Source organism: Gorilla gorilla, chromosome 5, assembly GCF_029281585.2.
Source record: "Gorilla gorilla gorilla isolate KB3781 chromosome 5, NHGRI_mGorGor1-v2.1_pri, whole genome shotgun sequence".
Classification (NCBI taxonomy): Eukaryota; Metazoa; Chordata; class Mammalia; order Primates; family Hominidae; genus Gorilla; species Gorilla gorilla.
The window spans coordinates 103,138,604-103,165,310 of NC_073229.2; the positions used below are offsets into that span (position 1 = coordinate 103,138,604).

General features: G+C 36.1%; 1 protein-coding gene across 2 annotated transcripts in view; it reads right to left on the reverse strand.

Moving 5' to 3' along the window:
* Positions 1-26,194, reverse strand: part of PHIP (PHIP subunit of CUL4-Ring ligase complex) — a 142,974-nt gene extending 116,780 nt beyond the window's left edge. The window contains exons 1-6 of one of the 2 annotated variants that reach the window (XM_031012066.3): positions 25,700-26,194; positions 25,526-25,584; positions 25,371-25,400; positions 25,119-25,178; positions 8,335-8,485; positions 8,145-8,243 (exon numbers count right to left, since the gene is read on the reverse strand). In XM_031012066.3, the coding sequence (XP_030867926.1) occupies positions 8,145-8,243; positions 8,335-8,485; positions 25,119-25,178; positions 25,371-25,400; positions 25,526-25,584; positions 25,700-25,739 (439 nt within the window). In that variant the 5' untranslated portion in view covers positions 25,740-26,194. The remainder of the gene's footprint in view (positions 1-8,144; positions 8,244-8,334; positions 8,486-25,118; positions 25,179-25,370; positions 25,401-25,525; positions 25,585-25,699) is intronic. The other variant, XM_031012068.3, reaches the window with a different exon arrangement.
* Between the last annotated feature and the right edge of the window lie 513 nt (positions 26,195-26,707).

Sequence of the window (26,707 nt, forward strand, 5' to 3'; positions counted from 1 at the left end):
CAAGCAACATGAAGAAGTCAAGATTGACTTGCACACAGAGCAGAGAAACGGCAAGTGTCAAGAGAAGAGACTGAGAAGGTAGGGGGGCGGACTATATAGAGTGCTTTCTAAGCTAGGTTAGGTATTTTGGACTAAATTCCAGTAATAACGGGTTGAAGTTTTGGGGGAGAAAAGAATGGAGTAATATACATAATAAGATTTACTTTGGGATAATTCATTGCAGTTTTCTCTTGACCACAATGAGAATGAATTGGAAAGGATATAAGTAAAAGCAAAAGCTAACTTTGCAAAAAAATCAAAGGGTTCTGAAAACAAAATTTCATTTTAGAAAAAATTTAATCAGCTTGACACCAAAATTATCAACACTTTCTCAAGGAATTAAATACCTGATCTCATAAGTATCTGGCACTATATAAAAACTTGAAAAGAACACACCATGTTTCATTGTTTCTAGAGTTCAAATACTGAGGCAAAATTCAAACAACTGCTATTACCAAATCAACAAATGGACAGAGCTGGCACATTAACACATAAAGAATTTCACAGAGAAGGCAAAAAGGTGCTATATAAATGTGACATAAAGTTAAAAGCATAAGATCTGAGGTACATGCATACATATACACACAAAAACAGAGATATAATGTCATTGGTTACTGCTTTTCTAAGCTTCAGTTTCCTCATTAATAAAGTAAGATCAGCTGAGTGTGGTGGCTCACACCTGTAATCCTAGCACTTTGGGAGACCGAGGTGGATCACTTGAGGTCACGAGTTCGAGACCAGCCTGGCCAACATGGTGAAACCCCGTCTCTACTAAAAATACAAAAATTAGCTGGGTGTGGTGGTGCATGCCTGCAGTCTCAGCTACTTGAGGGGCTGAGGCAGGAGAATGGCTTGAACCTGGGAGGAGGAAGTTGGAGTGAGCCGACATTGCGCCACTGCACTTCAGCCTGGGCAACAGAGTGAGACTCAATCTCAAAAGAATAAAATTAAATTAAAAATGTAGGGTTATCTTAAAGAGTTGCTATAGAAAACAGACGAGACAAAATGTTTTGCAAATTCAAAGGTATTTTATACTAACATTGATATGGACTGTCCCTAAACAATCAAATCTTCATGTGCCATAAAAGTTAATTTAACTGAACATAGTTTTCTTTTACTTTTTAAAAGACTTTTGTTGGAGACCAATTTTCCCCCTGAGGCTTCCTTATGGAGCTGAACAAATTATTCCTTTGTTTATAAAAATATCTATTCAGCCTGATCTGATCATGGACTTCCCAGGTCCAAAAGATGTCTAAGAAAACATTGAATATGTAACTTCAAAGGATCCCTGAAGAAATTCAAAATAAAAAGTCATGACCTTATGAGAAAATAATATCATAATTTGCTTCACCTACACTGATATGAGTATTCAACAAAATCAAACCCAATAATCACTCTGGAAAAATATGTGATGCAAACTAAAAGGGAAAATGGCTAGTGATTCCTAATTACTACTGGAATTGCTTGCCAGATGTTTTATATAAAGTGGAGGGGATATCCCTCATCACATCTATAACCTAAAAACAAATGTTATCCTATTAGTTACAGAAGAAATTAAAACACAGCTAGCTACAAAAGCAACAATTTAAACTCACCTAAGGGAGTTTCATTTCTTCAAAGTTTTGCCCCCTTTTTTTTGTCAACCATTAATTTCAAAAGAAATTTAAGCAGAGGAAAAAATAAATAAATATATATTTTGTACATTTGATACTTTGGCATAATGAACATTATTTCCCTAAAAAAAAAAAAAATGCTAATACACCTTGCAAGTCTCTCACAGCTAACCTTTTTTTAAGAGGCAAAAAAAAGGGAGGAAATAGAAAGGCAGGGGAGGGGCTAGGGAGAAAATAGTTAATAAAACAACAAAACCTGTGTCAAATAGAAATATGAAGATCATTCAGGGAAAACACTAAAAAAGACCAAGACAAAAAAGAATATAACTGAGTCAACAATCATTAAACCAAAAAAAAAAAAAAAAGCGAAGTATAAAACCTTTATAAGACTAAAATTATGACTAGAAAAACAGAAAATGAGCTCTAAAAGTAAAAATGCTTACTGAGAAACAATAGGTTAAAATAAATATATTTAAATAAGTGATGAGTAGATATCTAACTAGGAATAAAGTACGGATTGAGTAAGAAAATGGAAAGAAAAAACACTGAATATAGCATATTAGAAAAAGATAAGTGAACAGGAAAAAAAATCCCATATATTATATCCTATAATTTGCTGAATTATATGTAACTGTTAACTTATATATTAAAATTATGTAATCTCATATATTTGTAATATAAAAAAATTCTAATAATTATGTAAGAAATATATGAGGAAAAATATAAACCTAAGAGTCTAAGAAAAAAAAACCTTGATTGAATAAATTTAAGAAATTACCAGCTACAGAAAAATTCAAACACAATATTGGAAATATGGCAAAATATAGCACAAGGTGAGAAAGAAGAGTCTTCTCTACAAAGATTTGCATCTAACTTTAAGTGACTGTTTGCTATCTTTATTCAAACTAGTTTTCTCAGAGAATCACAAAATTATAAATTTAGACAAGATTTAAGACTTTTTTTTTTTTTTAAAATGCAAAGGCTTCTTAGCATTAATTGGATGTCTGGGTAGTGAAGCTACTTTTCAAGGCAAAGTTTTTTCCTTACCCTCAAACATGTTTAAGAATCAGGATTCTCAAAACTCCTTATCCTCACCCAAAACTGCAGAACTTAATAGCAACCCTCCACAGACAAGTAAAATAAAAATATGGAAATACTTAGGCAAAACACCAAAAACGATGACAAATGAAAGACCTAGAGATAAAAAGTTTACTTTGCTAACATGTCAAATGTAAAAAAAATGCAAACAAAGCAATCAGCAGAAATTGCTTTAATTTAATGTATTACAATCTTTTTCACAAGATAAACATGCATTAAACCAACTTCCAAATTTAACCTTAAAAACCCCTTTAATGTATTTAGGTCTCTTCTTTCCTATCTCCCCTTACTTATGCACATTTATTACTGAAGTATAAGCAAATACAGAATAAACTATATCTGAAAACAGGCATAATGTGGGTATGGAGGTAAGAGAAAGGACAATACCAAAGATTCGCTAATACCTTTGGAAGTAAATGCTGCTATGCCAAGTACACACTCACATCTCTCTTCCACAATAAAAGAATCACAAGCTAGTAATAACAACAGATCAGTGGGATCTTTTGTCTTTGCTTTTGAAAACAGTATTAAAGGAGGTTCTAGAGCACTGGAAGGCAGGTGAACCACTTTGGGTCTCTTGCTGAGACTAAGTTCTAGTTCAATTTTCACAACTTACATCAAAGACCAAAAGGTTCAAAGTAGCTGGGAATTATAAGCACATAATAAAATAAAACCGGATAAGAAAACACTGAGACAAGCTCAAGTGGCTTCTCAAATTATATAGGTATGTATTTTATATTCCAAGTGTAATGAACTGATAACTCAGTCTACTCATAAACCTTAATTTCTTAAAAATCAGTTTCTGGTTTGGTGATTTTATCTTCTCTTACCACAAAGCTATTCTTGGGTCAAGCTTCTCTTCTTTCTACCAACCTTCATTCCATTTTTGTAATACCTTACCCACCTTTGAACTTTACTTGTCCCATCCCAGTGTATGAATTTCATCAACTACCTACTACTTTTCATTTAATATTTACTAATGCTGAAGAGTTGGGTCTCTAAAGAGCAATAAAACATAATGTCTGTCCTCCAGGATCTAACAGTATAGTAGAGGAAACAAAGGTAAATAAATAGCCATAACCATGTGATAAAATCAATAGTAGAGATAAGTAAAACCACTTAATTCTGCCCAGTTTAACATCTGAGTTTTAAAGGATAAACAGATATTTGTACAATGTACAGAAAACAGAGGGGCTTTCCAGGGAGAAATAAAACATGTGAGGAGACAAAAGGATGAAAACCAACATGGCTGATTCTAAGAACTGCCAAAGAGTTGTACTAAGCTAGAGCACAAAGTGCAGATGAGGACAAGGCAGGAAAAGTGGGAAAAGGTCAGTCTTGTGTGACACATTAAAATGGTTGACACTATCATTCAGTCACTCTCAATGGGGGAAAGGAGGAGGCATGACATGGTAATATGTGCACTTCAAAAAGTTTAGAGCAGTGATAATTTTGCCCAGGAGATATTTGGCAATGTCTGGAGACTTTTTAAATTGTGACAAGGGGGTAGTGGGGATGCTACTGGCAATTAGCAAGCAGAGGCCAGGGATGCTAATAAACATCCAACAATGCATAGGAAAGCTGCTTACATCCAGGAATTATCTGGCCCAAAATGTCTCAACAGTGCCAAGGTTAAAAAACCCTGGTTAGAATCTGACTCCTAGGATACATACAGGAATAGACTAGGGGCAGGGGCTCAAGTAGCAATTAAGTTCTGGGAGAGCAGAGGTCTTGTTCTTGCTTATCCACAACTCCAGACCCTAGCCCAGTGCCAGATATAATTAGAGATATACAATATTTACTCAGCGAGTGAATGAATAATGTAGAACTCCAAGCAAGAAGTACCAAGGCCTGAAATGTGGCTGTGGCAATGATAATGGAGAACAAATTCAAGAAAGTAGAATAAACAGGTATTATTTATTAAACGGACATAAGAAATGAACAGTAAATCTAAAATAAAATTATCTCCAGGCTTCTGGCTTGGAGTAACAAGGTTCAGAGAGTGTCAAAAATTACATTTTAGGTATTTTTAAGTTTGAGATGAATGTGAGATATTCAAGAGGTCCAACAGTTTCCATATGGTTTGAAATATCTAAGAAAATCCAATTTTGCCACAAGCTTAACCTAAAATTATCCTCTGAACTACAGTAAGGAGTCCAATAAAAAATTAACAAACCCTATGTCAAGTACGGTATCCTGGACTGGATCCTGGAATAAGAAAACGTAATTAGTGGGAAAACTCAGTGAGATATGAATAAGGTCTGCTGTTTAGTTAACAGTAATGCACCAATATTGGCTTAGTAGTTCTGAGAAATAGACCAGGTAATGCAAAAGTATAACATTTGGGGAAACTGCATGAGGGGTATACAGGAGCTCTTTAAACCATCTGTGTAACTTCTCAGTAAATAATTTCTTACTCCAAAATTAAAAGTTTATTTAAAGAAAAACTACTACCCCAAATGTGTCAAAATTTTAATATTTGGGATCTATATTAAACGTTTAAATCTATGTACGTATCTTAAGAAAAGCTAAAATATCAAGAATTTTTTCTTACCTCCACTGATACTTGGTAATACCACACTGACCAAGGAAAGAGCAAAGAAAACTTCTAAAGGTAGCCAGACAGAAAATGGCAAAGACTCAACAAAAGAAGAAATAAGTCAGTACTACAAACATTCATATATAATTTTTTCAATCTTCTGAACCATACTGTAACAGCTTGAAATAATGCATTGTACCACTATGCAGGCAACTATTCTGGCAAGAAGACTGATGAATTATTTCTCCCCATCACCATCCTGTTCATTACTTTATAGCGATAATAAAACAAAATATATACCATGGTGAACTCTAGCAAAACACAGACACTAAACTATGACTATGCAAGTTGAGTCATTTTGGTCAGTCTAGCTTCTCTGCAGTGCTTTCAAAAAATATATGTAAATACAATTTTTAAAAGTAGGCAAAACGGGCAATCCACTACAGGTGTTTCTTAAAATAAAGCAAAGATTTTCCTGAAAATCACAATGGAAGAGAGAGAAAAAAAATTTATCTTAAACTCTAAAAATAAAATAGTCTTTCAGAAAGGTACATCAATCACCTGCTTGGCAATTAATTCTGTTACCTAAATGAATCAATTACATTTCTATGCTTGGATGCAAAACCCAAGGTATTTTTGCCATATGTATATATAGGGTTCTGTACCATCTGTTGTTTCCGACATCCACTACGGATCTCAGAATGTATCTCCTGTGAATAAGGGAAGATAAATGTTCCTCTCTCCTTGTCAGCAGTATTTACTAATCTGACCATCAATGACGTGGCCTAAAATATTATATTTGATTTTATAAATATTTGGTTCCCTTTTACAAAAAATGACTAACACCAATTTTCTTGAGTAGCCAAGTGTTATTATTAATAAATTCAGTTTACTGGGAATAAAGCATAGCATAATGGAGTCAAACAGTCTGGGTTGAATCCTGGCTTCACTTCTCACTGCATGTGTGAACTTGGTCAAGTTACCAAAATCTTTCCATGCTTCAGTCTCCTCTGTAAAATAAGCATAATAGTTCCTACCTATAGAACATTTAAGGTTTTAAAAGTGTAAATAAATAGAAAATGCTTAGAGCAGTGTCTGGCATACAGGAATTACTCACAAAGCAAATGTTATTTACCATCAATCATTCTTACACTTTCATTACCTACCACAGGCCTGACTGACAATGTACTGAAAGAACAAGCATAACGTGTTCTCCTTATTATGTGGATCTACAGTTTTTCAAAGACAGGATAAACTTTTCCTAAATGGGAAAACTCCTGTAATATTTTATCTTTCCCTTCTTTCAGGAATCCTACTATACCACCTTAGAATACTTTTCTAAGTACAAATATACCCTCGTCTCTCAAATTTTTTTGTTGTTTTAATGGTTATTATAGCAAGATTATATATTGAAATTATTTAAACAGGACAATCTTATGTTTTAAAAAAAATCATAGATGATTACCCACCACGCAGATATCACATACGTTATCTCTGAAAAGTAAGTCAGAGCAAACAATTCAGAATACATCAGAGTCAAAAACATGTAAAACACAGAAGAAAGGATAACAAAGCGGATAAAGTGTTTAAGTCCATAGGAAAGGAGACAGAAAGGAACACAGAGGTTATTTTAAGATAATGACTGAGAATTTTTCAATGTCAATAAAAGACATTTCCAGAATCTAAGCAAGACAAATTTTTAAAAAATTAACATCAAGACATATCATACTCAAACTGCAGAAAACCAGAAAGAGAAAAAATCTTAAAAACAATTAGAGAAAAAGGGATTGCCTTCAAAGTAGCAAGTTAGATAGTAGATTTAAACCCAAGTACATCAATGATTATATGTAAATGACTAAATGTTCCAGATAAAACACAAAGATTGTCATATTGTATTTTTAAAAGACACTTTTATATTTTTAAAAGACAAGAAATAAAAGGAAACAAAAAGTTGAAAGTAAAATTATATATATATATACATATATATATATATATATATATAAATGCCAAACCAAAGTCATATAAACTTACTATCTGTATAATAAGTATCCAGAAAAGGAAGAATTAAGTAAGATTTGAACAGGTGGAAGAAAGAAGAGTAACATTACTGGCTAGGCAGGAACATGAGAGTGGAAAAGAAGCTATGATTGAACTTTGAAGGTCTCTGAAAATTAGGAGTACACTTAGAGAAAGTACAACACTATTAAAATATCTTAACCTCTTTATACTATCTTGAGCAGAAGAGTGACACAACAAAGGTAGAACTGAATAAGGTTACTATTACAGTGTTACACACTACACTGGGAGGGAGAGAGAGATAGAAGACACCATAGGCAAGAAGATTAGTTTGGATGATGCTGTATTAATCCGGGTAAGGCAAGGGCCTGGTAGTAGCAGATGTGAAAGGCATGAACCTAGGAGGCATCTCAAGAAGACATACTTGCATCAGTACTCCCTCTTTGAAACTTTAGCCAAAAAAAGAAAAAAAAAAAAAAAAAGTACTGTGCTCTTAAAAAGATAACTAGTTTTGTCTCCTACCATTATAACTAATCTGAATTATATATTGATTCTACTAACTCGACCTAATAATATATACCTTAATATGGAACTTTCGTAAAAATAAAATTCCAATGAGCTAATTGGCCTACATAAGGTGCAATGTGCACAATCCCTCATTACACATGACTTTTTCACTATTAAAACTACTACTAAGAAAAAAAATCTATTTTTTTCTTTTTGAATGCAGATGTACATAATATGAAGTTCTCTAATACCACAGTAACTAAAAAACCTTTTCATTTTCAAAAGCTCTTTACCAAGAGGCTAATAACTACTAGTGAACTCAAACAACTCACCAATGCTGGGTGGGCTACCATAGTTAACTGGTGACTCAGGTGGTCTTCCACAGTGCAACGCAGCCAGAGCAGATCCTTTCCACACAACATGCTTGCAGCCTATTAAACACATGTATTTTTATGCATACAAAGAACACAAAAACAAAAGTGAGATAAATAATGTCTAAATCCTATGAGAAAATTTTCATACTTTTATTTGTGCGTAGTAAAGACTGTCTTCCAGCTCCTAATAAAGTTTGTACTCCAGGAACACTCTGAGGAATTTCTTGTTCAAGAAGAGGTCCTAGTCGATGACATATTTGCAGCAAGTGATCAGGTGCTAAGTGTCTGTAATACTTCACCTATTATGTAAAAGACAAATATAGTAGGTTTCAGTTTATCATTTTAATTTTCAAAATCTTTGAGCAACAATAAAAAAATTCATCCAAGTATAAAATATTTTGTTTTGCGTCTTTGATGTAAAGTAAATCTCCAGAATAATTAAGAATTAAGAACTGATAGTTTTGTTATTAAAAAATTTAAGAACACTTAACATCTATGCTGAGTTTCATAATTTACCAAAAACCTTACAGAGAGAAAGGCAAAATTCCAACTGCTGCTTTAAATATCTTTCAATCATAAAATAAAGCTACCCACTATAAAAAGTTTGAGCACTTTTGGAACTTCAAAATACTGCTTAATTTATACCAGCATTTGAAACCATGATATGAAATGCTAATATTTTTATTAGTCTTTCAGTAAATAAACAATATTCACTATCTAAATAAAATTATATTGGAAAAAATACTATTGTATTACTTCATAATTAGCTATCAAGTTAGAAAAAAATTTCCACAGTAGTATCTAGTTCAGCTATTCTCAAAGTATGTTTTGGGAACCCCTGGAGGTCCCTCAGATAAAACTTATGAATAACACTATATTAGTTGTTTTTCACTTTTTCTCATGAATGCACGGTGGAGGTTTCCACAGGACACATAACATGTGATGTCTTAACAGACTGAATGCAGAAGCAGATAGGAAAATGTCTCCTCTATTAAGCCAGATATTAAAGATTCACAGAAATGTAAAATAATGCCACGCTTCTCACAAATTTGTTTTGTTTGGGAATAATTATTATAAAAATGTTACTTATATTAAAATGAGATTAGTTTATTAGTATTATTTAATAGGTCTCCAATATGTTAAATGCTAAGTTTCTAATATGGTAAATACCAATAGATTATAAGCTACACAAATAAAGGAACTTCAATACATTTTAGTAAGTGTAAAGGGGTCCTAAGACCAAGAAATTTGAAAATTGTTCCTCAAGTTTACCAAGTAATGGCAACTTTAACATGAATTCCTTTTGGTAAGACTGATGTGGGAGGAGGTGAGGATTTAAATCATCTCATTCCATCTTGCAATATCTGCTATACTCTAACTGCAGAAATCCATGAACGATATGTTTTTAAAGGTAGCTAATACTCACCCATCTAAACTGAAGCCAATAGGAGAAAGCTACCTTACTCTTTATCAAAATACACTCCTTCTTTCACAAAGATAACATGGAGCCATACTGCCACCAAATAATCTTTGGTAAGATTATTTAAAACAGCAGTTTGGCATACAGTAGGTGATAAGCCAGTAAAATGAGAATTTTTGGAAAAAGGAGTTCTAATACAGTTTGTATCATATGAATTATACATATTACCTCCTTGTTTTGCAGTCAAAAAGCACACTGACATTGAAGTCTCTGAAAAATCCTGAGATTATTTCCCAAACTCATTTAGCTACAGAATCCCTTTTTTCCCTAATAATATCTATCATATTCACTCAGAACATTAGGAAACACTAGTATGATTAGCTAAATAAAAAAGCATTTAAAAGAAAACTTACCAAAATGAGTTTTTAAAATCGTATACTTTTCTTTAATCTTCCCCAAAATAATTTACTCAAAAATAAAATTTAGAAGTCTAGAATACTTGTAAGGTTGCTTCCAGTTCTAAGCTTGCAAATGATTATTTTAATGTGACTTAATTGATCAAAATTCCTTTTAAAAATTTTACTTTCAAGAAGATGGAAGTTCATTACTTATTAACTTCAGATGTGTGATGATCCTGTTTTAGTATCCTCTGGCAAAATATATTTTCAGGTAGTGAAACTGAAAATCCTTACTGTAATATTCTATCTTTCAATAAAATATTATGAATCCACTCTGACTCAAGCTTTCTTTGGTGATTTAGAATGTTTGAATTTTTCAAAATCAACTTTCATTTTAAAGTTAGAAAAGATACTTCCAGTTCTTAAATTCCTTGTGCTTTCTCTGGCTTTTGAGACTTTATACAAGCTGATGCCTCTGCTGGCAATCTTGTCTTACCTGCTCACCTCTACACCTCATTCTCCTTCACGTCTCAGTCTATGTCTCACTCACTACCTTCCATGACCTATTTACACCACCTGTGCCCCTTTTTGGACACTTTGTGTTCCCACAGCACATTATACTCCTCGAATGTCCCTTCATCCCTCTAGCACTGTGTAGTACTTACCATATTAATTGTTCTTAATATATTTTGATACTTAGACTTTTAAGAATCTAATGACAGCTACGATCTTCTTCCCCCCAAAAATACACAAGCCCTACCATTATTTGCCCTGTTTTGGGGGTTCATAAGACTCATGCACTATACTAAAATTGCCAGTTTACTTGTCTGTGTCCTGCATAAGGAGAGATGGGGCCATGTTTACCTCTGTCTACCCAATACCTAATGCAGTACTTATAGTTAAGTGCTTAATAAAGTTCTAGTTGGATATATGAAGATTTAAGAATATGCAGAAACGACTGACTTCCCCACTCTCAAAAAACCCAAAACATTTTGTTAGCACCTATCCCAGCACATAAAAATAGATGCAGTAAAATTTCTTTACATGGTATAATTCTTTATTCTAATAGTTTTGGGGTGAGTTTGTTTGTTTGTTTGTTTTGAGACGGAGTCTCCCTCTGTCGCCCAGGACGGAGTACAATGGCGGGATCTCGGCTCACTGAAACCTCTGCCTCCCAGGTTCAAGTGATTCTCCTGCCTCGCCTCCCGAGTTGCTGGAATTACAGGCGCCCCACCACCTAACCTGGCTAATTTTTGTATTTTTAGTAGAGACGGGGTTTTGCCATGTTGACCAGGCTGGTCTCGAACTTCTGACCTCAAGTAATTCGCCCCCTAGGCCTCCCAAGTGCTGGGATTACAGGCATGAGCCACGGCGTCCGGCCAATTCTAATAGTTTTAAAACACTTTTTAAGGAAAGCCTTAGAACATGTCTTCAAACAAATTTTAGACAAAACAGATTAAAGGTACTCAGAAAGTATTCTTACTTAAGTGGCATCAGGGAACACATATCTCAATGCTTGACTCTCTACTTGCTTCCTCTTAGCAGTCCCTGAGGTACCACCATGAAAGGGTCTCTGGAAAGAACAGTGGAAACAGACTAACAAACAATGCTATTGTCCTCTCTTTCCCAAGAATCCTCTTCCCCACCCCTCATTTTCTCAGCAGATGACCTAACCTACTTTACAGGAGAACCTTTTTTAAAGCTGAAGCTTTGTTTCTTCCCTATCAAATCTGTAAACCTATCTACACCTGTACCAATTCTGTCTCTTAGTAACACAACTGTCCCTCTTAATAAATATTTAAGATCCAATCCCTCTACTTATGCTTTGAATCCTAACTTCTCTGACTGCACGGAAATCCTACACTATAAATTAGACCTCCACATTCTAGTATGTACACTAACTTCCTCTCAACCAACTCCTTCCCATCTACATGTAAACATGCTCATTTTGCATTCATTTTAGGAAAAAACAAAAATCCTGCCTAACTGCTATTATCCAACACCTCCCCACCCAAATATCCTGGCTACCCCTTTCCCGTTCTCTTCCTCTCTGGAAACATGCTTTTTAAAAGAATGGTCCATAGTCCATCTAATTTCATATCCCATCCTCTCCTCAATCTACTCCACACTAGCTCCCACACTCATGACTTTACAAAAAATAGCTCTTATCAAAAGTTCACCTTCAATTATCAATAACTCCAATAAGCATTTTTAAATCTATACCTTATTTAATGTCCCATAATATTTCACCTAACTGTTGAACACTTCCTCATTTGCAAACTATCTTCTCTTAACTTTTGTGACACTCCTTGGCTTGCTTTCTTCCTCTCCAACCATTCCTTCTCATTTTTCTTTTAGACTTATACTCCTCTATATAGCCATTAAATAGTGAAGTTCCTTAAGATCCTGGGTACCAGAGTCCAGTTCCAGATCCTCTTTTCTTCTCACTACATACTCTCTCTTTGGACAATTGTTATAACAATGATTGCCAAATTTCTATTTATAGCATAGACTTGCATATCAAACTTTCTTAAAACAGCTCTCTAGAGCCCCAAAGCATCTGAAACTCAACATACGCAAAACTGAATTGATGGATCCTCATGAAAACATTCCCCACTAAAGTGTTCCCTACCTTGGTGGATGTCAACCCCATTTATCCAACCTTAGAAGCCAGAAACCAAGGAGCTGCATTTTCTACACAGCCCATTCCTTCCTCCTTCCCATCATATTCCCAATATCCAAGCAGTCACCAAGTTCAACTTCATTTTTCCTTCCTATTTTTAAATCCGTCTACCTGTATCTCCATAACAGTCCAAATAATCTTTGCAATAAATGCATACCTTTCCCATATGCACTCATGCCCCATTCAAATTTATTCTCTATACTGCAATTAGAATGTTCTTTCCAAAATACATATCGGATCAAGTCACCCCTACTTAAAACACTTCTGATGCTTTCCTCACTCTTTGGATAAAGATCCAAATCCTTAACTTGGTCTACCAGCCCAGAAATGCATGTATGGTCACTTCTTATTTTTCTAGCTTCACCTGGCACATTCCCAGTCCCTTTCCCCAACTCTCACTTTTCACGTTTCAAACACATGGCCTTCTTTCAGGTTATTTACGCATAATCTCTCTCTCCTGTCAGACTTTATCATATAGCATACACTCTGCATTTCCCCACACTTCCTTGCCCAGACAACTCTTCCATGTGTCTCAGATCTTCCCTCTAATGTAACTTCCTTTGTTTTTCTATACTCTACACAATCCAAGTCTGTTTTCTTGGTTGCACACTTCCTGTGACTTTCCTTTATTAACTCAATATATCGGCTTGTGATTATACATTTAAAAGTGTAATTTAATGTTTTTCTATTTCACCATTAACTACAAAAGAGCAGGGGCCATGAATCTTTTTGCTCTCAACTATACCTCTCTGTCTCTCACACACACACACACACACACACACACAGAATAAACAAAAATATTTTTTAAAATAAAACAATCTTTTCTGCTTTTTCTAAACATTCTTTATAAACATAATCATATTCATATTCTTCATAAATATTAATCCATTATTTACAGATATACATATGTGATTTTCAGTTTTCAACTTAGTAAGAACCCCATATCTTTAATATAAACTTAAGCTTTTAATTTAAATTAGCTTTTATTTCACTGGTAAATAATTAAAAGACACACTTAAAATAATATAATAATAAAATCTCTTATCTATATTGTATATATGTGGTTTCTCAGTAATCTGCCATACAATATTATTTCAGGGGAAAAATAACCCCTCAAGATCCCCAATTTCTGATATACGAGTTACTTTCTGTGACCCTAGGTGCTTTCAAATTCTTAACATTCAACACATAAAAAGAATGACCAGATTATAAAGTCAGTGTGATAAATTATACTAATATAGCTAACACATATTGGCTGCACACTGAATGCCAGGCCCTATGGTAAGTGTGGTAAGTTTTACATGCAACTACTCATAACTCTGAGAGGTATATACTATCATTATTCCCATTCTATAAAAAAATTATAGAATTTATTTAAAAAGATATTGAGACCTTCCCAAGTTCAAACACAGCACATAAGAGAGTCAAACCATAGCAATCTAAATCTGGACCCTACAATTCATACTATCACACAAATGACCTATTACCTCAAATATGTGTATATATCAATGTGCAAGATATAAGCAAGTCATACAACAGACATTTTGAATAGTTTTCAACACAGACATTAAACTGAGCCAGAAAAAGAGAAACGTTTCACAGTTCACTTGCACTACTAAGGAAACTAGCACAAAAGCATAAATTCCTATAGGTAAAAGGGAACACTTTAAAAAATTCTAAGGGTAAAAGTAGAAGATAAAACTACAATATTTATAAGATTATACTGCTCTAAACCCTTAATTTAAAATTAGAAAGTAAAAACAGATTAAAGAGTTAATACCAAATTTATTGTTATTATTTTTAAAATTTCCCCAAGAATGCCCATGTATCAGTAGTGCTCAAAACTTTTTAAACTCATCCACCCTGGTTTTGTTTTTGTTTGTTTTTTAAGGGGGCAGGGGGATCTCGTTCTGTCACCAAGGCTAGGGGGCACAGTCACAGCTCATTGCAGCCTCAAATTCCTGGGCTCAAAAGATCCTCCCACCTCAGCCTCCACAGCAGCTGAGACTATAGGTACGTTACATCACACCTAATTTTTATTTTATTTTTTTAGATACAGTGTCTCTCTATGTTGCCCAGGCTAGTCTGGAACTCCTGGCCTCAAGTGATCCTCCTGCCTCAGCCTCTCAAGGAGCTAGGATTACATGTATGAGTCACCATGCCTAGCTCTCATCCCTTTTTGATGAACAAAACATTTTCTCTCCTCCAATAAGACGCAAGAATGGGCCCTATGGATGCAAATCCTGATGCCATCCCATTGAGATTCACACCTCTACTGGCTAAACCAGGGGGCTAGTCAGAGCTTTTTCAAACTTATGTCCCTTCCACCTCCGTTCTCAGTTGAGTTGCTTGCTACGGGAACAACAATCTTTGGTTAACTGTCCATCCATTTTAACCCTTTTTCATAGTTAAAATTTGAATTAGCCAAAGGTACCCCTTTTTTAAAATATCATGTTATATTATTTAGAGTGCAAGTCAGCAAACATTTGTAACCATCATATGGTAAATATTTGAGGCTTCAAGAATAATATACTATCTCCATTGCATGTTCTTATTTTTTAAAAACAATTCTTTAAAAATGCAATAACAATGCTTAGCTTAATGGCCTTCCAAAAACAGATCTCCTGCACAATTTACCCACAGCAGCCATTAGTTTACCACCCCCTGATCGAAAGAATGATTCATGGTTCTAGCAACGTTTCCATCAGCAAGAACAAAAGAATTCTGTGAAACAGCAGCAACTCTGCTCATTCCTTGTCCATCTTGGCCCAAGTCATAAATCTGTATCATCCCTTTTTCAGATCACATATATAAAGTATTTCTAAAATTATCCATTGCAATTTGAACAAAAGGGTCATCTTCTGAGAATGTGAATTACAGTATGGAAGAAACAAGAAACTGAGCTCTTTGAGAGGTTTATTATCCTGCATTTTTGGCTAAAACAACATTTTCTGATAGTATGCTACTTCACATAAACAGCCATCCTTCCCAGCCAAAAAATTTTGCCATTATCTCAGTGGAAGGTATTGTTAAAAGGCAAGTGTTATCAGCAGGAAGAAAATACAACGGATCTGGAAGCTGCTGCATTCTACCAGACTTACAGTCACTAAGAACTCTACTCAGTTTTTAAAGAAATGGTCAGTAGTTTAAAATGCGAAATCTCACTGGGCATGGTAGCTCATGCCTGTAATCCCAGCACTTTGGGAGGCTGAGGCTGATGGATCACTTGAGGTCAGGAGTTCAAGACCAGCCCTGCCAGCATGGTGAAACCCCGTCTCTACCAAAAATACAAAAATTAGCCGGACATGGTGGCACGTGCCTGTAGTCCCAGATACTCAGGAGGCTGAAGCAGGAGAATTGCCTGAACCCTGGAGACAGAGGTTGCAGTGAGCCGAGATCATGCCACTGCACACCAGCCTGAGTGACAGGGCAAGACTTTGTCTCAAAAACAAAACAAAATAAACAAAAAAACCCCACGAAATCTCAAGTCACACAGCCTGCGTTTAAAGTTGCTAAGGCTGAGGGTGGGAAAAACATTTACTCTTTCTAAGCCTCAGTGTCCTCATCTGTATGACTGGTATCACAACAGTCACCACCTTGGAAAGTAGTCATAAATTATTAAATTAAACCATATGAAGCAGTTAGTACTGTACCTAACAGTTGGCTGTTACTTTAATACATTCTATATTACATATTGACCCTTCGTGTTGAACAAAATCTTTGTAAATCTAAAAGGAAAAAAATTTGAGCATCTTTTTAACAACCTTTTCAAAGTGATATTAGATCAATATATTCATTCCAATTATTTGATTTAGCTGTGAAGACCTAGAAGTGCCCTTCTTTCCTCTAGTATATAATTATTATGAAAATAAGACCCTGCTGTTTGGCACCAGTATCATTTGTCTAACTAGGTTTTCACTTCATCCTTATGTTCTAAACACCTAATTGGTTCTAAAAAAAGTCACTTTTTCAGATCTTCTCAAATCTATTCTCTCACAGTTTTGTCAGATATAAAAGGCTAGTTACACTTCTGCTCTCTATTATGTTTTTGAATTCTAAAAGGCCAGTTTATTGGGATATAGTTCTTATTTGTACACTACTGTAGCATATAAACAAGATTATAGAAATACAATATATTGTATACACATTAATTATATTTTATTATTCATAATATATAATATACAATATATAAATATAAATTTATAGAAATACTATGTGATAATTACTGTGTAAGGCCTATACTAAAATCCCAGCCCCTAAAATTCTAAAAACATCCAAGCTTACAATTATAAATCTGTTACTAACAGTGTGGGTTAAATTATATCTACAATCTTTAAAGAAAGAATGCATTTTCTGATTTTTTAACTGTAATAGCTTCTCCACAGAAAAACAGAGTACTTACTTTGTGCTGAGTGTTCTCAAAATGTATTTATCTTCATAAGCACATAAGCTTAACTACTCTCCCTATTTCATACATAAAGAAAACTGAAGTTCAAAGGCAGCAGTTTGTCTGAGGGCACACATTTGGAAAATAGGAGAAATAGTAATCAAACCCAGGTCTCCTGATTCCAAGTTTACTGATATTTTTATTATGTTACAGCTTCCTTATTAGAACTTTAGTTTTCTCCCCATCGACACGTAGATTTGATTAAAAACTTAATAGAACCCATATAAGTCAGTTCAAGTCAAGTCCTCTAACCTGGGTAACTATTCTCAGAAGGACCCTTAGATGCCTATTATTTCTTTATAATTATAATAAAATTAATATAGAACCTTATTAAGTGTAAAAATTAATCTCGATGGTCTATTTGCTCAAGTAATTGTGAAGAAACAAGCTTCAAAGAATATGTCATATTCAGAATTTAGTTAACTGTTAAGAATTCATTTAGATAATAATTCAGTTTACATTATCAATACAACTACCAACACAAATTTGTCATTTAAAGAAAATGTAATACTATAAGAAAAACAAACAAAAAAAGAAAATGCAATACTACGCTTCCAAATTTTATTCATCACAAACCAATTACATCTTGCTAAAAAAAAGAGATTCTATTCAGAATTGAGGTTTCCACAAACCAAAGTAGGGATGCTCCATAAAAAATAATTTAAAATACAACAAAATGACAACATTTAACTGCTTAAAATAACAAACTTTCAAGTTTTGATGTTTAAGTCGTCATATGTGCTAATTTGTGTAATTTTAAAATTCTCTTTAAAGCATTATTAGTAAAACGTTAAACTCAAATCTAGGAATCTGATGAAAAGTTACTGTGTATTAATTTAAAGACAAAACATCCTTTAACTGCTTATACTAAGGCCAATGTAAATAATCTTGAATGACCAGTTTCATTTTTAATGTTTCAGTTTCAAGCACAGTACTCAAAATAACACAATTCTTATACAATGACAGCAAAGTTGTTTCAGACAACAGATGTTTCACTAAGTTGCCTAGAATTTAGTGTCTCTACACCCAAAAACTAAACCAGAGTCAAACACAAGATATGTATTTCTTGCATTATACTATAACCTTTCCCAAGACAAGTTACATGCCTTTTTCTATTCATGACAGAGACCAAATAGACCATGACACATGACCATGCGTCAGCTGGAGTCCAGAACACAGTCATCCTCCAATCTCCATGGGGGAATGGTTCCAGGAAACCCCACACCAAAATCAAAATCCAGGATGCTCTAATTCCTCATATAAACTGGCACAGTATTTTCGTATAACCTTTACACTCCTCCTGCACACTTTAAATCATCTCTAGATTACTTATAATATCTAATACAACGTAAATGTTATGTAAATAATTGTTACAATGTATTTTAAAAATTTTTTATATATTTTTTTCTAAACTATTTTGATCTACAGTTGAATTCACAGATGTGACACCTGCAGATAAGGAAGGCCTGCTGTACATGAATTCTTCCTGTGTCTCTTCTGCAAAAAAACCTGCCATAGCCATCTGTACTGTTATGGATAACCTAGGGCTTACCTATACCACACATCTCATTCTCCTTACAATTTAGTTTTAATATAAGCAGAAGTTGCATTCGACTATGTTGCCACCTAAATTTTCTTATCAAAAACTCCTCATCCAACCATCCTTTTCTTACCTGTGATGCCTAAGCTCAAATATGACTGTTTTTGAGTGTGTAAGGTAAATAACTAAAGGAGGACCTGCCTCACAATTGATGATTGCCTTCTCTGTAGTAACTTGTCAACTTACATTCATCACTATTCAATAAGATAACAGTTTGTGATTTTTCAGTACCCTGCTTTATCAAATTCCATCAAGAAAAAACATGTTATCATTTTCACCAATTTGTTATAAAATACTTACACTCCTCTATATTCCATAGGTCCAATAACATTATTCACTGCAAAGTAATTTATTAACTCACAATTTCCTCATAATTTCATTGACATAGCTTCTCAAAAAATAATAGAAACTGAGAATGTTCACATTTAAAATGTCTTTCTAAAATTTTAAATTTGATTCCTATAATAGCCTTTGCCACTTTTAGATATAACCACAAAAGCAACTTAAATATCCTAAAATTAGCTGTTAAAAATTTTTTTCTAAGTAAAAGTGCATTAAAATAGGAAGTTATTTTAAATAAGTATGTTTGGTATTCTCTGGCAACTAAAGGCTACTTAGCTTAGTATTACAGATTTTTTCTATGAATTCTGAAATTTATACAAGGAAACTACTAGTAAGAATGAAACTAACCTATTTAGTATTACTTGTTCAGAGTAAGTTGTACAAGATACATTTTATTTGTTACAATTCTGTAGTGACATGGTAAACACCCACAAAACTTGAGAAAGGGAAGAATGACTGTCAATTGGTTTTAACTTAAGCTGAAGCTGCATTAGACTATTATTATTATTATTTTCTTATTATTCATCCACAACTTTCCAGATTATGAAAAAAAAAAAAAGAAAACCAAAAACTAACTTACAAAGAAATTCTGAATCAACTAAAAAACTGAAATCGATTAGGATTTATTTAACCTACAAAGTCTTTCTTGAATTCTGTTTAAAATACATATAAACAGATTGACAAAACAGAAGTCAGGACATCTCTTCTCTGACAGTTTCCAAAAAGAATACAAACTATTGTGATGGTTGTAAATCTCACAAATAACTGTATAGAAGGAGGCAGACGCCATAGCCAAATTCTCTTCATATATTCCTAAATGTCATTTGATGATTACCCAAAGAAAAAAAGCTTTGCATATTCTCTAATCCATTCAGGATATGTCAACCACCCAAATTATTTCTTCATGTTCAGTGTTCCATAAAAACAAGTCACAGTAGAAATCAGTAGCACAATTTTTCCAGAGGTCTATCCACAATGCCTTAACCATGATTTATTTTTGGTATTAACTAAACATTTTTCCTTTATTTTTTAGACCTGTTTCATCCTTGAGTCTATAAAGTAATTATACTAATAGTATCTTCCGAAGATTTTTTTTTCTTTTCTTTTCTTGAGACAGGGTATCACTGTGTCGCCCAGGCTGGAGAGCAGTGGCATGGGGCACAGCTTATTGCAGCTTCAACCTCCCTGCGATCCTCTCACCTCAGCCTTCGGGGTAACTGGGACTACAGGCATGCGCCACTACACCTGGTTAATTTTTTTTTTTTTAGTTTTTGTAGAGATGGGGTTTTCCATTTTGTCCAGGCTGGTCTCCAACTCATGGCCTCCCAAAGTACTGGGATTACAGGCATGAGCCACCACACCCGGACTCTTCTGAAGTTTTAATGTGGCCTTTTTATACTGCAGATTCTATGTTCAGAAAATACATACATACTTGTGCCTGGAATAAAAATGTAAATGCTTTTCTTAAAGAAAACTTTATTATAAAGCTCTAAGCGGAACAACCTTTACTACCACTACTAAAGTTCTGATAATAGCAAACCAAAACCCTTACATAGTACTTGATTCATGCCAGTTATTACTCACAGACCACACAAAGTAGAAGCTATTATTAGCCCATTTTACAGAATGGAAAACAGACTCCCTCAATACGATTCTGCCTCACAACAATCAAATAAAAACCATTATGGTTTGGGAAAGGGACACTCCAGCTCCCGCTTTATGTTCATGCCGCTTTACAATTTATTTAAGAATATTAACAATATAGTAAGTATTGCATTTAAAAATGTTTGTAAATGCCTCAAATTTTAAAAAATTGTATAAGCATCAATAGAATAATTCTATAAGAAAGAATGAAGAATGCTCCTTCAGCCTCTCAGCAACATATTCACACCTAACATTTTATTCATCATATAACCCTTCACACCTAACATATTTTATTCATCATTATAACGACCATATGAGATTAAAGCTGTTTTAGAGACTACCACGCAAAGCTTCTATTTCATTGATACTCTACTAAAAAAGGAAATAGTAACGCTACTACAACTACACACATTTACTTTATTACATGTTCACCCAACCCCCCAAAATTATAATAATCAAGTGTTGAAACTATGTTATCTTCAATATAGAATGGGAATCCCTACTTCTAAAACATTTAATATATCTTTTATTTTTCCCTGAAAGTTGTCTCTAGGTTTTATACCTTAACTTTCACATTAATCAGCACACACTAAATAAATGTATACCTAAGATATATACTTAAATAAATCCTATCCATCATTCCTATTCATCTCTGAATTTGAGACCAACAATAATGAAAACTAGTACTTAAACTGTGATGGAAATCACGGTAATTTTGGGGCATTTTACAACGTAGTTAGTGTCTCAAATCATCTTTGCAACAAGAAATGATATTACCACCAAAGAATGGCACTATGAAAAGCATTTATATAATTTTGTAACCTATGTGATTTCTACTTTTCTGTGTTTTGGAAAACTAAGCTCTAAGAATGAAATAAAGCTTAGTTCTTAAATACAATGTACTGCTATTTCTAGTTCAAAATCACAGATTTTCACTTTGAAAAAACTTCAATCCACTTATTTTTCAAATGAGATAACTGGGACAAAGAGAAATTCCATGACTTGCCCAAGATTACCTACAGTTTAACTGTCAGCGGGGCTTAAAACCACAATCCACATCTCCTGACTCCCAATCCTTTCACTTAAAACAAACAAGCAAACAAACAAAAAAGATTTCTAATAAAGTGGAATAATTTTAAGAAAGGCAAGTATCACTATTTTACAAGGAAAAAATTAAATCATTTTAACAGATTGGCAAAACATGAACTAGTTCTTGGGGGGGAAAAAGAGAAGTCTTACAAGAAAAAATGTAATCAAGAGAGTGCCAAATTCGGTAAAATGCTTGAAAATTCTGCCTCTAGATCTCATAAATATGCAATCATCATTAAGTGACAACTAGAAAGCAGACTTAATAAACTAACTAGATTCACTATTCAAACTAAGAAATAAACAAATGACAAAGCTTTCCTTTCGTCCAAAAAAAAAGTTTTTTATTCTACAGTTTAAGAATCCTGATACTTGGAAAAAGTGCCCCTTTTCTTTAAAATAAATCTCATATTTTAAAAAATGTAAAATCTAATTAAACGTATACCATAGTACCAAAAACAACTTTTAGCTTCCTATCCAATTCCATTTACTTTGTTAAAAATGTTTTAAATCTTAAGGTAGATGGTGATAATCAGTCATGTTTTATACCAGAGACAGAAACAACCATAAGATATGACCATTTCCTTTCTCAATCACACTTGAAATGAACGCATCAATTTTAACCTGCAAACTTTTAAAACTGCTCTTAAAATTCTACTTTCCTCTTGATTAAAATTCAACTATTGCGATTATAACTAGACTAACTACACATGATCAGTGCCTATTTTTAAATTCACATCTACAAATATTACACCCCATTTTAAGCAGCAATAATTTGAGGTTTTCTAGAAATTTCAATGCGATGTGATATATGAGTTCTCCCATTTAAAATATTGCTCAGTTTATTAGTTAATACAACAAATCATTTCCAGGTAGAGTAGAAACTAATGACTCAACAAGTAATTTTCAAATCAATGTTAAATAAATTCAACTCGATATACAACAACGTAAAACTTTTTAAGTCAGAAGAATTAAAATAGAAAATACTGTACAAGAGACTTTACATGTGCTGACTTAGATATTAAACAGGAGATCTACTATTGAACAAAAAAATCCAGTGTTCCAAATGTTTTTAGACCTAACTAAATCTCAACTAAAAAGGTAAAATAAAGTTAACTCACACACCTAGATACACAGTTTGATGGATGAGAAAGCACCTCAAATGGTACCTTGCATCCAGTAGATAGAGTAAGCAATATGCTGAATGAATGAAAAGAGAAAACGAGTCAAAGAACTCCAAGTTCTAATAAGATTTCTAAACTGTCTGATGAGTATGCCAACCTTCCTGTTCTAGTAAGGAGAAAACTCCAAGCAAGAAAAACCACTTCTATTCAAAATAGGTGAATTTTGAGCATAATACATAGATAGAAAGAATGCTTACTGTATCTTAAATCTGAGATGCAGACTAGGGATAGAAATTCACTTTACTAATAATTCCTCTCCCCACCCTCCCCCCAAAAATTAAATTAACTCAAAATCAAAATTGATAGCTCATTTTTACTGAAAAAAAAAAAAAACAAAATGATATTCCTACGAGATTAGCCATTACCATAATTTAGCCAGATAACATTAAGCTGCTTCATTTAAAAAATGTAACATTACCAAAAGATTAAGAAAATGCAGCAATCCTCAGTGACTTAAGGTTTGTGGGTTTTTAAGAGATGCACAGATGTAAAAGCAGATACAAAGACGAGTTTTGTAAAACCTGCCCCATCTTAAAAATGGAGTATTATAATCTTTGCGATAATTTTTTCAAATATCAAGGAAGACATGTAAATTCACTGAAGACTTCTATCAAATATTTATAAACCTAAAAATTAATTTCAAATTAGTAAATCTTGGAGTTTACTTCCAGCTCCATTCACTTTGGCCAAGAATTGCATTAAAGTAACCCAAATCACTCCTTGAAAATTAACACACGTTCAGTGTGAAAATGAATACACTAATACACTGTTAAATCTCCATTAGATGTATTAAACCTCAGTACCCTTGCTTATTTCAACAGCCGTGAGCAGTTATCAACAACTTATATTAAACCACAAGAGATTTATACACAAAAGTTAGGAAATATACTACATACCAAAAAAAGCGCCATTATAATCATGTCCTGCTTTCACCTCACAAAAGACACTCATTCTAAGCTCGCTGAAACTTCCTAGTCATTAGAGAAGTTCTGATGAAGTAACATTAGTAATCATAACTATCTCAAAACAGTTACAAAAGCCTCATAAAATCAACGCACTACATAAATTTCAAAGGCTTGGTGGGTCCGGTGCGACTGCTTTAACTGCCCCACACACATATTCACACAACGAACCTGTATCAGTTTAGGAGAAAGTGTTACAGAAAATATAGCTCCTTTAAAGTAACTTCCAATCACAATACTGAAGTGATAAATCCACTTCTGAAAAGCAGTTTTTAAAGATTCCTAAAATACTCATTTTGACAACCCACAAAATTAAGGTTTTTAAGCTATTAAACAAAATATGTCCCAATATAAACACAACTTTCATAGGCCAAGTTCCATCCCACAGTAAATATGTGGACAAAAATCAAAACTCTTCAGTGTACTCCAATAATAATTTTTAATTAAACGAGAGGCATACCATAAGAATTAAAAAAAAGCCTACTAAACTTCTGGTTTTAGGGAATTACAGGCTTTACACTTCTGCAAAGATGTGTTTTAGTAAATGCAAGACGAAGCACTGACCAACTATCATCACACATCAGAATCCTTCCAACAAAAAACCCAGGACTGAATTTAAGGAAAACAAAATAAACGACAGAGGGGGAAAAAATAATGTCTTGCCACGGTACCGCAGCGGCTGGATAGCCTGCTTGTGAAATGCTAATGCCACTTCGGAGCAGTTAGTCACCAGCTATTGTGTAGGGCAGGAGAAAGCCGAGACGGCCGCGCGTGCAGAGCGAGCAAGCGAACGAGCGAGCGCGCTCTCCCTCTTCGCGCCGCTCCCGCCGCCGCCGACTCTCGCGCGCCCCCGCGCCCGCACGGACGCGCGCGCCGGCCCCTCCTCCTCCGGCCTTGCACTGCACAACACTCATGACGTATCTTTATTTCTAGCACATTAACAAAATATCACAAATAAATTGTCCGCAGCCCCTGCGGCCCCGGAGTACGAGTACCCCCGGCCACTGGCCCCCGCAGACCCCGCGCCGGCCTCCCAACCCTCCCCATGGCCTTTGGAGCTTTCACGTTCTAGGGCCAAGTTTTTGTCTCTGTAAAAAATTGCGGGAAATTCAATTTTTATTCGACTCAGGGAAAAGTTTCTTTGCTCTGCGACGTGAATGTCTCACCAGATTCTGGTAGGTCCTGGGATGCTCCTTCCCGGTCCAGTCGGTGCGCCGGGGCAGCAGCTGCGGGGAGAGGACACCCCGTGAGCCCGGCCCCCGGCCCCTGCTCGCCCGCTCCCCTCCCCCGCCCGCCCCGCGCCCCGGCGGGGACCCCGAGCCCCGCGCCCCGCGCCCTGGCGGCGGCGGCAGCGACGGCGCAGCGGCCCAGAGGCGGCCGCGCGGCGGCGGGACGCGCCGGGCCGCCGCCGCCCTTACCTCCTTCTCGGCCACCTCGCGGATCAGCACCTGCAACAACAAAGCGGGGAGAGCTGAGCCCCGCGCCCCGGGCCGCGGCCCCGCCGCCGCCGCCTCCCTCCCCCACGCCCGCGAGCGGCGAGCGCCGGCCCGGCCCGCGCCGCGCGCCGCCGTACCTGAGCCGCCTGCTGACAGGGTCCATCTTCCAGGAACCGGGCGATGAGGAAGTAGAGCTCTGCGCGGGAGAGAGGGACGGGGAGACACACAGGCTGAGCGGTCGGGCGGCGGGGGGCGGGGGACCGCGGGCGGAATCGCCCGGTGCCAGCGGCCCCGGCAGCCCCCCGACTTACCCGATCGCAGCTCCGAGAGGCCTTTCCTCTCACAAGACATGTTTATGGGTCACTTCAGGGCCGCCGACGGGACACCCCGCCGCCGAGGGGAAGCGGGGACGGTGCCGCCGCCTGCCCTATAGCTGTCAGTGTGTGTTCACGAGCCGAGCTTCGGCTCCACCATTCAAGCAACGGCGGCGGAGGCGGAGGAGGAGGAGGAGGAAACAACAACTCTCAGGCAGCGGCTACGGCCGTGGCCGCCTCCGCCGCGGATCCCTCCGCCGCAGAAAGGAGTCCGCCGCCTTCGCGGCCCCGGGCTCGGCCCCGGCTCCGGCCCGCGCCCCCGCCCCCCGATGCTAAAAAAGGAGTGCCTCCGACCCCTCGTCCCCAGCGCTCCGCACGCGGCACAGTGAGACCCCCACCCGCTCCTCCCCGCAGGGCGTGCGATTTATTTATTTATTTCCAGTCGGAGAAGATGTCGGAGCCCAAGCCGCCGGTTGGCTGGAAGGCGCTTTCTCTGTGGAGGCCGATAGTGGCAGGGAGGGGGCCGGGGACGGCTCCGCGGAGGGATCTGACGCACACGGAGCCGCAGCACAGGCTCTATTCAGCGGCGCTGGCTGGAGCTGAGATGGAAGTTAGTTTCTATGTAGCAGAAATAGGAAACAAATGAAGCAAAACTGCCCAGAGAGGGGAAATGCCCCAAGGATGGGTCTCACTCACGCGCGTACACAGACACACACGCAGAGAGCACTCTCACGCTGGGCAAGCTCGGGATCGCGCTACCCTTCCCGAGTTGAATGATAGTGTTTGGTTTCTGTCTCTTGCCATGTGCATGTGTATAAATGCTGCGGATTGGCATCTGTGTAAGTCTTGTCCTGCGTTATTTCTGCAGCCTATGCAAGTGTTGTGTAATTTATTGGAGTGCTGTATATTGCAATAGAGGTTTGGGCTGCTTTTTGTTAAGCACTTGCGTTTTGCAAACCCGTTATTTGCTGAAGCCACCTCTGCATATTTCTTTTATTACTGCCA